This window comes from Anomaloglossus baeobatrachus, chromosome 1, assembly GCF_048569485.1.
Source record: "Anomaloglossus baeobatrachus isolate aAnoBae1 chromosome 1, aAnoBae1.hap1, whole genome shotgun sequence".
In the NCBI taxonomy this organism is placed as follows: domain Eukaryota; kingdom Metazoa; phylum Chordata; class Amphibia; order Anura; family Aromobatidae; genus Anomaloglossus; species Anomaloglossus baeobatrachus.
Genome location: NC_134353.1, coordinates 451,253,398 through 451,270,220, shown reverse-complemented (window position 1 = coordinate 451,270,220; position 16,823 = coordinate 451,253,398). Strand labels below are relative to the sequence as shown.

General features: G+C 48.1%; 1 protein-coding gene across 1 annotated transcript in view; it reads right to left on the bottom strand.

The window, feature by feature from the left end:
* Positions 1-2,308: 2,308 nt before the first annotated feature.
* The window catches only part of NDUFS7 (NADH:ubiquinone oxidoreductase core subunit S7), a 75,111-nt gene continuing 60,596 nt past the window's right edge, over positions 2,309-16,823 (bottom strand). The window contains exons 7-8 of the mRNA XM_075337887.1: positions 10,883-10,971; positions 2,309-2,602 (exon numbers count right to left, since the gene is read on the bottom strand). Of these exons, the coding sequence (XP_075194002.1) occupies positions 2,505-2,602; positions 10,883-10,971 (187 nt within the window). The 3' untranslated portion in view covers positions 2,309-2,504. The remainder of the gene's footprint in view (positions 2,603-10,882; positions 10,972-16,823) is intronic.

Below are 16,823 nucleotides of genomic sequence, written 5' to 3'. Positions count from 1 at the left end.
GACAACAGAGGTACGTCACTGACTATCCCAGACACTGATACTATGCCCCAAAGAATTGCCTGCCCTTTTTGCAATTAAAATTGTGTAGCAGAAATGGAGAGGTGGTGTAGCTTTCTCTACAGCAGAGATACATCACTGACTATCACACACACCGATACTATGCCCCAAGGAATTGCCTGAGCTTATTTAGACAGACGCTGTGAAAAACCCTTGCACAGCGCTGGCACAGACCTGCCTAGCAAAAATGGCTATCAACTGCTCTAATCTAGCCCTGAAAAGGGCTGAAATTACAACAAGTCCCTACTCCCTAAACCGATGTCTCGATTGCACATTATAGCACCCACAGCAGCAGCAGTGGTGACTGACACACAGCACTGAGATAATGGCGGTGATGGGGAAAATGGCCAGGTCTTATAAGGCAAGGACATGTGACATGCACAGCCAATGAAACATGCCCTTGCATGTCTGGCAAAAGTCCACTTTTCTGTGTGTGTCTGTGATTGGCTGACAGCCTGGCCCACCCCACTGTATGCACTGTTAGGAGGGGGAGGGGGGGGGGGGGGGGAGAGATGGCGATCGCCATTCTTTCAGCACTCATCTAAACCCCGTCCCCCCACACACTATACTCTGAATTTTGATAATATTAGCAGTGATTTACAGTATTACAGTGAAAAGCCAGCTGGTAACTAGCTACGCTTTTGGTGATCGAACAGTTATCAAACAGTAACTCGAACGGTTGAACGTGAAGCAAATCGCTCGAGTTCGTTGAACAACTGGATCATCGTCCAAAACAACTCGAATTTGAAATTGGAGAACGGTTCGCTTCGAACATCGCTCATCTCTAGTGATGAGCTTTACTATCTTTTACTGCCAGTGTCTTGGTAACAATTTCTTTCTTGTCACAAACATAAATCGAACATTGATGGCAAAATAATTCAGTGAAATGCAGTGACTCTGGGCATCAAGATATTACAGACATCGTTTTGTGCGGATCCATTTTTGGGCTCAAAAACAGATCCTTACAAAGAAGGAGCATGTCAGGTTTTGTGGCGTTTTTCTAATCTGCTTTTGCTATTGAAAGCATTATTTATGAGCTCAAAAACCTTTCAGATTATGTGTTTTTTAAAAAAGCTGATCTGCTTTTGCTGCTGACAAACGTATCCTCAAAAACTGCAGCAAAAATGGTGTGTGTGAATGTAGCCTTTTGATCAGGAATAGAACAGACATTTATAAGACATTTCATAACTTTCCCAAATTCCTATCAAAAAATATTTAGCACATTCTGCATTGAACTACTGTACCCAATTTATTGTATAAAATGGACCGACTCCGACTCCTGAAATATATAGACTCCACCAAAATGAACTCAGACTCCATGATTCCGACTCCACAGCCCTGGTTAGAGAATTCATCAGAGAAGAGGGGTTGGGGGGGCGGGGAAAAGATAAAAAAAAAAAAAAAGAAGAGGATTCAGCCTGCAGTGGAAGGTGTGTGTAAAAATGAATTTTATTTATCTGGAATCCTCCTTATTCCTTCCATTGATTACCGCTAGCCAGCGGTGCAGGATGGTTATCCAGTTTTCGTTAACAATCCTCAGTGTTACTGCAGTAATGAAACACCCAGAGCATACAACTTTTTTATGTTCAGCCTAGGCTTTCTTGACCTATATTATGCTTCTTGCAGATTTAATAGCAAACTTTAAACAATGCTTTGTGTACACTGAGCATCCTGCACAGCAATTCTTTGTTAATGTCATGTTTCTAAAGGATCCATGGGCAGTTCTGTGTTTCCCTGTTCAAGAACTGCGCAGTTGCACTTTGCCAACTCTGTAGAACAGCCATATTTATTTCCTTGTGTATGGAGTCTGGCCACATACATTCCTCTTTAGCACAGTGTGATATATTGTGAGCAGTGCAAGTCCAAGCAGTTTCCTAGTGTAAGCGTTGAAAGAGCATGTGAATAGTTTTACAAAACTGTCATTAACATGCGGTTAGGAGAGAAAGAAAAAAAAAGATGTAGAGTGCTACAAAAACCTTCACATCCTGTGGAAAAATGTTCATATATTTCTGTCCCTGAAAAACAAAATATCAAATGTAAATACCGCAGATGTAACAAGCATATTTGGCGAAGAGTGTTGTGATACGCAAGACCCTTGCTTTATTGCTGTAATACATGTAGAAGTGTGATGGTAGGTATGAAGGACCGAACACATGCATGTTTGCACTATGTACACTAAGGCCAGCTGTTGTATTCCCCCTTCAGTTTACTAGCGTATGGGAGCAGGTCCAGGTGAAATAATACAACAATCTCAAGGTTACAGTCCTCTTTAATGTTCTATAAAGTACAGGTTTCAAGAAAAGCCAGTCATTCAAACAGAGGCAAATAGCTTGGATATATCGATAAGATCTGATAGTGTCAGCAATAAATCTGTGTTTGCAGCTTCACAAAGAGGCTACACCAAGCATTTCTACTTATAAATAACAAAAAAAAAACCAAAACCACGCTCATTTCCGATACCAGATCCGAATCCGCTTCTCTCTTTTGATCTTCTTTTGCAGCTGCAGAATACCGTATAGAAGAGCTTCTGCGGTAGGAGGGCAGCCTGAAAGAACACCAAGATGTCAAAATATGAAGTATATAGTGCTTCTCATCCCAGAAAAAAAAAAAAAATAAAACAGTTAAAGTGGTGGTTCACCCATATTTTTTATTGTCTAGATCGATATTATATTGAGAAACAATATTTCTCTCAAATACCTTATGTTGGCAATAGTGCCTGCGAGAGGCACTATTACAGACCACTGTTCCCCGCTCCATCACCCCCAAGCTCCGTGACCTCGGGGATTCAGACACGTCATGTCAAGTTCCTGACACCGCGGCTGGCTGCAGTGTCCGTGAGTGATGGGCTGTGGGTGGTGTTTCACCGCTTGTCACAGCCCATCAGCTCCCTCCTCCCTCACAGCAGAACGCTGCAAACAGGAGACGCGCTGTGCTGTGACAAGCGGTGAAACACTGCCCACAGCTCAGTGAGTCAGGAAGACTGGGCCCGGCCGTGGTGATGTCATGTGTCCGGAACTTGATGTGACGTCAACGAATCCCCGATATTATGGAGCCCGGGGGTCACGGAGCGGGAAACAGCGGTCCGCAATAGGGCCTCTCACAAGCACTATTGCCAACACAAGGTATTTGAGAGAAACATTGTTTCGCAATATAATATCAATCTAGACAATAAAAAATATATGAGTGAAGCACCCTTTTAAGTCAGCCCCCACCTATAGAGTATGAATAGAAAGTAAAAAAAATATTCAAAAATAAAGGTGATATAGCAAAATCTATGGCAGCTAAACCATACTTTGCCACACGCTTGGTGTGTACATCGTATCACAGATGCATTCTGTCTTTTTGTAAGGCTGTGTTCACACACGGCCTCTTTTCTAAGGCGGCTTTTACATCAGCGTTTTTCTTGACAGACTTTTTTTTAAACAAAGAAAAAACAAAAACACAAAATGCATCTGACTATCCTTGACAAATGTGTTGTCATTTCAATGCATTTTCAATGGAATCGCGGTAAGATGCATTTACATGCGGTACAGTCAGGATCCAGTGACTTGCAGTATTTTAACTTTTTTCAAAAACGCTACTTGTAGCGTTTTTGACCTGCGTCCAAATACTGCAAGTCACTGGATCCTGACTGTACCGCACACAACCGCATGTGAACAATGGTATGCTGATAGACAGGATCCTGTTTGCTCTACTGAGCATGCCCAGAAACCAGCCTGGCGTGATCACAGAGTGTCTCTCTCTCCCCTCTCTTGCCTCCCCCCTCTCCTCTCCCTCCCCTACCCTTCCACAGCAGCGTGTGCATTTGCAGGCTGTCAGATCTAGTTCCACTGACTCCCGATCACATGACTCCAATGCCCGCCCATAAACTGCAAGTGAAAGGATCCTGTAAAATAACACTTGCGTTTGCATACGTTCAACAGGATCCAGTCACATGCAGTTTGCGTTTTTTCTACGTCCGTCAAAAAAAAACGCTGATGTGAAAGCAGCCTAACCACAAAGATAGTGTTATTGGCCCAAAAAATGCACCTGTAGCAAAAACACATGCATTTTTTGCCGCATTTTGCCCAATGCATTTAAGTAAAATATATTGACTGAAAGGGCTTAAAAACGCTGGAAAAAAAACACAGAGCATTGACATGCTGCATCTTGGCTGCATCTTCAAAAACGCAGCCAATGAAAAATGCACTGTGCAGACAGCAAAACAGAAATCTCAGACTTTACTGGGGGAAAGAAATGCATGCATTTTGGAGCATCTTCATGACCTAAAAAAATGCACTAAAAACGCAGTAAAAGATGCAGTGTGTGAACGCTATTAGCCTTACTGTAACCTGAACCACAAAGAATTAACGTTTTGGGAGAAATTACAAATACTATGTGGCTACACCATATATTTGAAATAATCAACATAATTATGGCAGAGTGGGCTTTATTTCAACTAGAAAAGGATTCATGTTACTTTTTCACTAAATGACAGCTGCTAGAGAGTGCAATTCATTTTACAAATACAACTACACAGCAGTTAATGGCAAGCTGCATACTAACAGTGCAGCATGTGCGGTATCAGGAGAGTGTGCACATAAAATGTGCTAATACAATTACAACTAGCACAGTATCCATTTGAAGCCCTGATTAGCATTGAACGCAGCAGCATTTCCAGGTATTACATAAGCCAGAGACTTCATTAAATAAGATTAAAAAAAAATAAATAAATAAAAAGAAGGGAATTTTGTTTACTTACCGTAAATTCCTTTTCTTCTAGCTCCAATTGGGAGACCCAGACAATTGGGTGTATAGCTATTGCCTCTGGAGGCCACACAAAGTATTACACTTAAAAGTGTAAGGCCCCTCCCCTTCTGGCTATACACCCCCAGTGGGATCACTGGCTCACCAGTTTTAGTGCCAAAGCAAGAAGGAGGAAAGCCAATAACTGGTTTAAAGACCAATTCAATCCGAGGAAACATCGGAGAACTGAACCATACCACATGAACAACATGTGTACCCGAAAAAACAGAAAAACCCCGAGAAAACAGGGCGGGTGCTGGGTCTCCCAATTGGAGCTAGAAGAAAAGGAATTTACGGTAAGTAAACAAAATTCCCTTCTTCTTTGTCGCTCCATTGGGAGACCCAGACAATTGGGATGTCCAAAAGCAATCCCTGGGTGGGTAAAAGAATACCTCATGATAGGGCCGTCAAACGGCCCTCTCCTACAGGTGGCCAACCGCCGCCTGAATGACTTATCTACCTAGGCTGGCGTCTGCCGAAGCGTAGGTATGCATCTGATAATGCTTGGTAAAAGTAAGTAGACTCGACCAGGTGGGTGCCTGACACACCTGCTGAGCCGTAGCCTGGTGCCGTAATGCCCAGGATGCACCCACGGCTCTGGTAGAATGGGCCTTCGGCCTTGAGAGAACCAGAAGCCCAGTAGAACTGTAGGTTTCAAGAATTGGTTCCTCGAGCCCCCGAGCAAGGGTGGATCTGGAAGCTTGCGACTGTTTACGCCGACCAGCGACAAGGACAAAGAGTGCATCCGGGTGGCGCAGGAGCGCCATGCGGGAAGTAGAACCTGAGTGCTCTCACCAGAACCAACAGATGCAAATCTTTCTGAAATTGATGGACTGGACGAGGACACAAAGAAGGTGAGGTGATATCCTGATTGATATGAAAATGGGATACCACCTTAGGGAGAAATTCCGGAACCGGACGCAGAACTACCCTGTCCTGGTGAAGGACCAGGAAGGGAGTTTGTATGAGAGCGTTGCTAGCTCGGAAACTCTCCTAAGAGACGAGACCGTTACTAGAAGGCCACTTCCCGTGAAAAACGGGAAGGGAGACATCCTTCAAAGGCTCGAAAGGCGGCATCTGGAGAGCAATTAGAACCTTGTTCAGATCTCAGGGCTCTAACGGCCGCTTGTACGGAGTGCTGAGAAGACAAACTCCCCGTAGGAACGTGCGTACCTGAGGAAGTCGTCGTTTCTGAAAAAATACAGATAGCGCTGAGACTTGTCCCTAAAGGGAACTGAGCGACAACCCATTTTCCTACCTAGATTGCAGGAAGGAAGGAAACATAGACGATGCAACCGGCCAGGGAGAAACACCCTGCGCCGAGCACCGAGATAAGAACATCTTCCACGTCCTGTGGTCAATCTTGGCGGACGTTGTATGCTAGCCTGTCTCATGGTGGCAACCACGTCCTGAGGTAATCCTGACGACACTAGGTTCCAGGACTCAATGCCACACCATCCGGTTGAGGGCCGTAGAATTCAAATGGAAGAATGGCCCTTGAGACAGCCAGTCTGATTGGTCTGGTAGTGCCCCCGGTTAGCCTACCGTGAGGCACCACAGAACCGAGTACCACAACATCCTCGGCCAATTTGTAGCGACGAGGATGGCGCGGCCGCAGTCGGTCTTGATCTAGCGCAGTACTCTGGGCAACAATGCCAGAGGTGGCACCTAAGGTAGCTGGAACTGCGACCAATGCTGAACTAAGGCGTTTGCCGCCAGAGCTCGATGATTGTGAAACCGTGCCATGAAGCTGGCACATTGTTGTTGTGCCGTGACGCCATTAGATCGACGTCCGGCCTCTGTCAGCGGCGCCAGATCTCCTGAAACCCGTCCGGGTGAGGAAACCATACTCTTTCGGCCACACCTCAGCGACTTAGGAAGTCAGCTTCCTAGTTTCCACACTTGGGATGTGAATTGTGGATATGGTGGATGCCGTGTCTTCCACCCACATCAGAACCTGCCGGACTTCCTGGAAGGCTTGCCGGTTGCGCGTTCTTCCTTGGTGGTTGATGTATGCCACCGCTGTGGAGCTGTCCGACTGAAGTCGGATATGCTTGCTTTCCAGCCGCTGTTGGAAGGATTGTAGGGCAAGATACACTGCTCTGTGTTCAAGAACATTGATCTGAAGAGTGGACTCTTGCTGAGTCCACGTACCCTGAGCGCTGTAGTGGAGAAAAACTGCTCCCCACCCTGATAGACTCGCGTCTGTCGTAACTATCGCCCAGGACGGGGATAGGAAGGACCTTCTTTTTGACCAAGAGGTGAGAAGAAGCCACCACCGTAGAGATTCCTTGGCCGCCTGAGAAAGAACGACGACTCTGTTGAGGGACGTCGACTCCTCGTCCCATTGGCGGAGAATGTCCCATTGTAGTGGACGCAGTAAAACTGCGCGAAAGGAACTGCCTCCATTGCTACCATCTTACGTAGGAAGTGCATGAGGCGTCTCAATGTGTGCGACTGGTTCTTAAAGAAGAGCTTGCAGCCCGTAGTGAATGCTGTTTGTCTAGCGGCAGCTTCACTATCGCTGAGAGAGTAAGAAACTCTATGCCTAGATATGTTATCGATAGGGTCGGGGTCGGATCTGACTTTAAAAAGTTGATGATCCACCCAAAACTCTAGAGAGTCTCCAGCGCAACGTTCGGGCAGTGTTGGCATGTTTCCTAAGAGAGTGCCTTGACAAGTAGATCGTCTAAATACGGGACCACAGAGTGACCCTGAGAGTGCAGGACTGTGACTACTGCTGCCCTGACCTTGGCGAAGACCAGTTGGACTGTCGCTAGCCGGAAGGTAGAGCTACGAACAGAGGGTGTTCGTCTCCTATAACGAAGCGTAGAAACGCTAGTGCTCTGGATCAATCGGCACGTGTGGATAAGCATCCTTGATGCCTAATGATGCTAGGAAATATCCTTGGGACCTTGAGGCGATGACATGGCGGAGGGATTCCATCCGGAACCGCCTGGTGTCCACGAGCTTGCTGAGCATTTTTAGATCCAGAACGGGACGGAACGGCCCGTTGTTATAGGTACCGCAAAGAATTTGGGGTAAAAACCGTGACCTTGTTCCTGAAGAGGAACGGGGGTCATCACTCTTTCTGCCTATAGAGTGCACCCTGTTTGCAGAAGAGCAGCGGCCCGGCCGGGAGGTGGAGAAATTCTGAAGAATCGAGTTGGAGGACGAGAAGTGAGCTCTATCCTGTACCCGTGAGACAGAATGTCTCACACTCAATGGTCATTGACCTATGGCAGCTAAATATCGCCAAGGCGGGAGAGCCTGCTACCGACCGAGGCCGCAAGTCATGAGGAAGCCGCCTTGGAAGCGGGTTTTCAGACTGTCGCTTTTTTGGGCGAGACTGAGCCCGCTAAGAATCTTAGCTCCTCTGATCCTTTTGAGTCCACATTGGACGAGGAAAAATGGGACCTGCCCGAGCCTCGAAAAGGCCGAAAACCCCGACTGCCTCTTGCTCTGTTGGGGTTTGTTGTGTCCGGGCTGAGGAAAGGATGAATCCTTACCCCTGGACTGTTTAATGGTTACATCCAACGCTCACCAAACAGTCGGTCAGCAGAAAAAGGCAACTGGTTAGGCAACCTTTTTTGGAAGCAGAATCTGCCTTCCATTCACTTAACGAGCAGACCAGGCTCTGCTTAAAAACACGGAGTAGCGGAGGCTACCGCCGCACGGTTCGCAGAGTCCAGGACAACCTGAATCGCGTAAGAAACAAATGCAGACATTTGAGAGGTTAAGGATGCCACCTGCGGCACAGATGTACGTGTAACCGTGTCAATCTGTGTAAGACAAGCTGAAATAGCTTGGAGTGCCCCAAGGGAGAGAATGCCGGAGCCAACGGTGCGCCGACAGCCTCATAGATGGCTTTCGACCAGAGATCCATCTGTCTGTCAGTGGCATCTTTGAGTTTGCAGTTCCATCTCCCACTGCAACTATGGATCTAGCTACAAGCCTGGAGATTGGAGGATGCCGCTCGGGACATTGGGTCCAGTCCTTGACCAAGTCAGGGGACAGGGATAACGTGTATCCTAAGCCGTTTGGAGAAGCGCATATCTGGATAAGCGTGGTGTTCCTGGACTGCCTCTCTGAAGGCAGAGTGGTCCAGAAAAATACGTGAAGCTGACTCCTCCGCTGGAGGAGCTGTGAGAAATAACCCACATTCTATAGATGGACGCTATAAGATTATTTACTATGGCGTCACAATCAGGTGTATCCAGATTGAGAGCGGTCTCAGGATCAGAATCCTGAGCCGCCACTTCCGCCTCATTACACAGCGAGTCCTTCTGTTAGGACCCTGATGAAACCGAGGCCGCTCATAGCGAGCCCACTTAGGCTGTCTGGGACTGACGTCCGTGCAGAGCCGTGACTCTGGGATGCGTGTGACATTCCCGGAGCTGTTAGTTATTCACACTGAGGGGGGCCATGGATCAATGATTCAACAGTGCCCATATTGTGAGAGACATGTCCGGACTGCTAGGCTTCTAGTATCATAGCCATAGTCTCAGAAAAACTGTCAGTAAATACTGCAGACACCGTCCTCATCCCCTGGCCATTAGTGCATACAATGGGAGTCTATGTACCTGCCGGCCGTATAGCCGTACATGCTGTACCAGCTGTATAGAAAAACATGTGGTTCTGCACCTTTGTTTTACACAGAGAATATGCTGATAACTCCTCCGCATAATCCAGGAGGGTATATACAACGTGCGACCAAACAGTGCAATGTATATAGTACAAGCATATCTATAAGTGCACTTCTGCACTAGTGGGGTTAGCACCACAGGTGCTGCTTAACGCCTGTTGCAGCGATTGTGTGACTATCAGAATGCCAGGGTCTTCCACACTTGTCTCTGTATCGTACAGAAACTGACACTAATGGCTGCCGGCGTCCTTGTAGAGAAGGAAGCCGTGGGCGTGCCTGAGAAAGTGCGGGAATCCGGATTCACAGTGCACACAGTGAGAGGGGTGGAGTATGCAAAACATACTCCAGCTCTCAGCTCTGCTCTATGCAGCGTCACGCCCCTACCCTGACTGTCAGGCCTGTGGGCGGTAACGAAGGGAGACTAGGCCCAGAAGCCGGGGACTCGAGTTAACAGCGCGGCCGCCGTAAAAGCGCGGGCCGCGCTGAAGTCCCCGGCGCACCACAAGTGCCAGCCGCGCCGCAGTTCCAGCGGCCGGCGCGACCGATTCATAGAAGTGGCCAGCGTCCCGCCCCTCTCCTGACTGGCAGGTCTGGGGGCGGGAACGAACGGAAGCAGGCCGCAAAAGCCGGGGACTGTAGTTATCAGCGCGGCCGCCGTAAAAGCGCGGGCCGCGCTGAAGTCCCCGGCGCACTACAAGTGCCAGCCGCGCCGCAGTCCCAGCGGCCGGCGCGACCCATTCCCATAAGTGAGCCTGCTTCAGCAAAGCTGAATGAGGCCATGGCACAGGCGCCGCAGCGCTGATGTCCCCCGGCGCACTACAACACCCAGCATGCTGCGGTGTGAGCGCCAAATGCACGGGGACACAGAGTACCTTGAGGAAGCAGGGCCATGTCCCTGATGTACTCCGCTCCATCCAGCATCTTCTCCAGGGGCTGTAGATGGAGCACGGTCTCAGTGCCTGGAGACCGGTAAATCCCACTTCACCCAGAGCCCTGTAAAAAGGGATGGGGAAGGAATCAGCATGTGGGCTCCTGCCGCCGTACCCGCAATGGGTACCTCAACCTTACAAACACCTCCGACATACAGTGGGGTGAGAAGGGAGCATGCTGGGGACACTATATGTGTCCTCTTTTCTTCCATCCGACATAGTCAGCAGCTGCTGCTGACTAAAAAGTGGAGCTATGCGTGGATGTGTTGCCTCCTTCGCACAAAGCACAAAACTGGTGAGCCAGTGATCCCACTGGGGGTGTATAGCCAGAAGGGGAGGGGCCTTACACTTTTAAGTGTAATACTTTGTGTGGCCTCCAGAGGCAATAGCTATACACCCAATTGTCTGGGTCTCCCAATGGAGCGACAAAGAAAACTAATACACAATTCTGAAAATGAATACTTACCTGGAACATAGATATCAACGGGAACAATTCTGTCACAGCCTCTGACAACAGAGTAAGAGTAGTGGTAGTAGCCACCTCCATTGGCACAACTGTAGGACAAAGAATATTCAAAAGGTGTGAGAAATGTAATTCATTACAGGAGAGCAGGTAAATCAGCTGGGCCCAGATGGTTGCTGCATCATACAATACAAATTCACAAAACTGCTACATGGATGAGAACAGTCAGAAGAAAAGCTTTTACTTCCAGATTCCTGTGGGTAAGGCTAGGTTCACACACTTCGTTTTTTTTACGCTGCATTTTTGCGGGAAAAAAACGCAAGTACGTTTTTACCGCGATTTGGTGCGTTTTTTTTGCTGCGGTTTTATGTGTTTTATATCAGTGAACAATGCCATTAAAGATTGTTGAAGAAAAAAAAAAGAAAAAAAAAGTCTGATGTCGTATCCTTTTTCAATATGTTCTTCATTCTCCACTAGTGTATGCAGGAGAGCAGACAGATGCAGAACTATAAGGCTCAGCATCCTCCATCCAGGACTGTATGCAGTTTTTTGCTCCCCAAAAAAATGACATGGGCTTCGCCATATTTTTGTATGCTATCCAGGTACAGCAGGCAGGTACGGGCTGCCCCCAACCCCCAGCTGCCTATTTGTACCCGGCTGGGAACCAAAAATCTAGGGAAGCACTTTTTTTTTGTTTCATGAATTTCATGAAATAATAAAAAAAACAAAAAAACAAATGATGTGGGCTTCGCCCAATTTTTGAGTCCAGCCAGGTACAACTAGGTAGCTGTGGATTGGAATCCGCAGTGCAGGGTGCCCATGCTTTCTTGCCACCCCCGCTGCAAATTGCAGTCTGCAGCCACCCCAGAAAATGGCGCTTTCATAGAAGCGCCATCTTCTGGCGCTGTATCCAACTGTTCCAGCTGCCCTGGTGACGGTTGGCTTGCTGGGTAATAATGGGGTTAGGGCTAGCTGTATATTAACAGCTAGCCCTAAGCCCGAAATTCATGGTGTCACGCCAATATTAGACATGGCCACCATGATTTTCTAGTAAAGATAAAAAAAAAAATATTTTTATTAGAAATAAAACACAATTAGTGACTCCATCTTTATTGAAATAAAGAACTCCCCTCCGCAGTAATCCTCGGTCAAGGGTCCCGCGCCGTCCAATCTGGATCCAATATCATCTGATCAGTTTGCTGGAAGGCAAAGTGATCAGATGATGTGTCAGGATCAAGGATGTGAATCACATGACACAGCAGCTGATTGTATAAACGGCTTTTATACAATCAGCTGATGCATCGGTGCAAAAAAAACAAACAAAAAAAAAAAAACAAAACTCACTTATGTGCTGACTACCGGCAGCTCCTGGAGCGGAGTCTGATCCCGTCCGATCGCTGCAGGAGCTGCCGGTAATCAGTGATGAAGTCTCCTAACGGCATCAGCTGATAGGTGAAGCCGGCCGGGCGCCGGCGTCACCGCGAGACTTACAATCAGTTGACGCGTCAGGTGACCGCATCAGGTGATCCATCGCCAGGTCCTGCAGCCATCGGACGTGCCCGGGGACACTGAACACAGCCAGAGCGGCGGTACCGGGAGAGGAGCTGGGAGCGGACATGGCACCGGGAGTCTGCAGACACCTGAGTATGACATTTTTTTTTTCTGCTATTCACTTTTGATTTCACAGCTGCCTCCACCTCCCGCACGGCCATGGCGCCGCACGGGAGCAGACATGCACAGGACGGGAGGTGGACGCAGCGGTGACGGTACCGGGAGGATTCACGATTCTGTGTTTACCATTAGAAGGAACCCTCTTCCTGTACATGTCACTTTACTACCCACCCCTTGCGTTTATAGCTGCGTTTTTAGTCATAGAAACGCACTAAAACGCAGCTATATTTGCAATTTGCGTTTTTCATTGCATTTTTGAACATCCCAAAAATTGTCAAATGCTTCACGATATATGTATAGATACAGCCCAGCACTAATCTAAATTGTGGTAACAATTAAAATATAACCTTTATTGGTTCATAGTTAAAAATATTAAACCACACAACACATACGGTTGTAAAACAACCAAATAAAATGGAGCAAGTGTAAAAAGCTCCTAATATCACCATGGAAGGACAGACCTCACACAGGGGGGGAGGATAGAGTGACCTCCCACCACGGTGATAGAGAAACAAACAACCCTAACCAGGTTGTGAAAATTACTGATTATACATACAAGACAGTATAGTCCAAAGGACAAAATTCATAAATATGTATGAAGAAAAATTGTTTTAGTTGTCCAATATCTAGAGGGGGGGGCCAAACACAACAGCCTCACAATGCCCCTCAATTGGCAACCATCTGACCTGATGTGCTCCTAGACCTCCCAACGCGTTTCATAATATGCTTATTCCTCAGGGGACTATGGTCAAAAGAGAGCTGCAAATGATAAACACAAGGGTCAGGTTGCTATTAAAGTACAGTGTATAGCAAAAAGGACGTATAAAGCAAAAAGCAACGTATTTACCTTCAGTTAAACAGACCTCCAGCATGTTATGTCTGGGCCTTGGCATACAGCACCAGACTTTCAAAATTCCCACCCTTAAATATCCTGTGAGTGTGCAGAGGAACGCCCTCCCAATCACAATGAGGCTAATGATAATTATCTACCACATGTATGAAGGTGTTCCTTTACTCAAGGGGAATACACCCCTGTGATGTGTGGGCGGAGGTATACTTTCCAAGTGCCTCCCATTCATAACTCCCACATGCAAGGAATATGGCTTTCCCCCACCCACGTAATCCGGGGGATCGCCCACCTCAGGCACACGCCTTAAGGGGCGTGGCCAAGGTCCCATCTAACGTACTGATATAGATATTTAGCCATTGGTCACGTGCGCGGACCGCGTCATATCCGGTCACGCAGCCGCGCACGTGACATAGTAACCAAGGTGGCGATGAACATCAGCCGGAAGTCACGTGCGCGGCCCGCGTCATATCCGGTCACGCGGCCGCGCACGCCACATGGCAACTGCGGAAGTGATGAACCTCAGCCGGAAGTCACGTGCGCGGACCGCGTCATATCCGGTCACGCGGCCGCGCACGTGACATAGTAACTGAGGTGGCGATGAACATCAGCCGGAAGTCACGTGCGCGGACCGCGTCATAACCGGTCACGCGGCCGCGCACGCCACATGACAACTGCGGAAGTGATGAACCTCAGCCGAGGATCACGTGCGCGGACCGCGTCATATCCGGTCAGCGGCCGCGCACGTGACACGGCAACCATGAGGCGTCTCATCGGGACATGATAACTATGGTGTTTAACCGAAGGTCACGTGCGCGGACCGCGCCATGTCCGGTCACGCGGCCACGCACGCGACATGATAACTGATGAGACGATGAACATCATCCGAAAATCAACATCATATCCGGTCATGGGGCCGCGCACGCGACCCGGCAAACATGAAGCGTCACATCCGGTCACACGGTCCCTAGAGGCGATCCGGTGACCATAGCAACGCTGGATATGTCACCAAAAAACTGATCACCACAGTATCAGAACACGTGACCCTGTATTGAGTTAGGCGACCATAAACACGTAAAACGGTCCCCATAAGCGACAAGGACCCATGGTTGATGCCGCATGACAAATATTAACAAGCTAAAAAGCCAATAACTGATACGCCGATTAGATAAGACCAAAGGGGGGGGGGGGGGGGGAAGGGGGGAGAGAAAAGGGGGTTTATTCTGGTGTGGGAAGACATTAGCTGGCAAGCCTATATAATAACAGGGCTGAAATAATGCAGCCCCAAGCAAAAGGAAGGAAAACTGTATACGTAAACAGAGGTAGTCCTACCAACGAACCTAAATGGTAGACAATTGAATTGGATTAGGACAGGCATCCACGCAAGTACCTCGACTGGGGGCACGGGGGAAGAAACTAAGGATAAATAAGTAAATTGACAACAATCTCAGAAGGGGCCCCAACCACTAAGTGATCCCTAACACAGCCCTAACCGACTCCTGCCTACCGACGGAGTGTAACAACACCTTAAAGTACCGGGTGCCCCCGTTCCACGGTGGCTGTCCCTAGGAGTCCCTCGCTGTCCCTACCAAACTAAAGAAAGCATCCAAAAGTGAGGATCTCATTCAAGCCTAATGGGGTCTGTGTCCTAAGGGTGTAGATCCATCTGCATTCCCGTTGGAGAATCCTACGGTCCCAATCCCCACCCCGGGCTGGATGATTAATGAGATCAATACCCATAAATGTTAGGCCAGTGATGTTCCCATTGTGTATCGTTTCAACGTGTTTGGCCAATGGGGTGTCTCGTTTGTTGGCTATATCCCGAAGGTGTTCTCCAACACGCCTCCTGAACTCTCTGCTTGTTTTGCCCACATATTCTAGACCGCAACTACATCTTGCCTTATATATTACACCCCTCGAGCGACAGTTTATAAACGCTCTGATCTGAAAAGTTTCTCCTGTTACGGAGCTCGAGAAGCTTTTTCCAGTCTGAATATGCGGGCAAGCAACACAGCCACTGCATTTGTAACATCCTTTGATGTCCGAGTGTAACCAACTGATTTCTTTGGGACGTACAAAGTGGCTGTGTACGACTCTATCACCAATGGAGCGACCTCGCCGATAGGTACATTTTGGAAAAGTTCCCACTACATCACCAATATCCACATCCATTTTCAGGATGGCCCAGTGTCGCTCAAGAATCTTACGTACTTCCATGGAGCAGTTATTGAAGGTGGTGATGAAGCGGAACTTCCCATCCATTGTCCCTTCCTTCTTTAATGAGGGAACTAATAGACTTGTCCTATCCCTTGATAGTGCCGTCTGAAATGCTTGGGAAAGGACCTGATCGGGATAACCCCTTTCCCTAAAACGGCTACGTAAGTCCTCTGCTTGGTCAGAGAAATTCGAGGGGGTCGAGCAGTTCCTCCGTGCCCGAAGGTATTGGCCCTTCGGGATGCCTGCCCTAAGGGGTCTAGGGTGATTACTTTCCCAGCGCAGGAGCGAGTTTGATGAGGTGGGCTAGCGGTCCGCGCACGTGACTTCCGGCTGAGGTTCATCACTTCCGCAGTTGCCATGTGGCGTCCGCGGCCGCGTGACCGGATATGACGCGGGCCGCGCACGTGACTTCCGGCTGATGTTCATCGCCACCTTGGTTACTATGTCACGTGCGCGGCTGCGTGACCGGATATGACGCGGTCCGCGCACGTGACCAATGGCTAAATATCTATATCAGTACGTTAGATGGGACCTTGGCCACGCCCCTTAAGGCGTGTGCCTGAGGTGGGCGATCCCCCGGATTACGTGGGTGGGGGAAAGCCATATTCCTTGCATGTGGGAGTTATGAATGGGAGGCACTTGGAAAGTATACCTCCGCCCACACATCACAGGGGTGTATTCCCCTTGAGTAAAGGAACACCTTCATACATGTGGTAGATAATTATCATTAGCCTCATTGTGATTGGGAGGGCGTTCCTCTGCACACTCACAGGATATTTAAGGGTGGGAATTTTGAAAGTCTGGTGCTGTATGCCAAGGCCCAGACATAACATGCTGGAGGTCTGTTTAACTGAAGGTAAATACGTTGCTTTTTGCTTTATACGTCCTTTTTGCTATACACTGTACTTTAATAGCAACCTGACCCTTGTGTTTATCATTTGCAGCTCTCTTTTGACCATAGTCCCCTGAGGAATAAGCATATTATGAAACGCGTTGGGAGGTCTAGGAGCACATCAGGTCAGATGGTTGCCAATTGAGGGGCATTGTGAGGCTGTTGTGTTTGGCCCCCCCCTCTAGATATTGGACAACTAAAACAATTTTTCTTCATACATATTTATGAATTTTGTCCTTTGGACTATACTGTCTTGTATGTATAATCAGTAATTTTCACAACCTGGTTAGGGTTGTTTGTTTCTCTATCACCGTGGT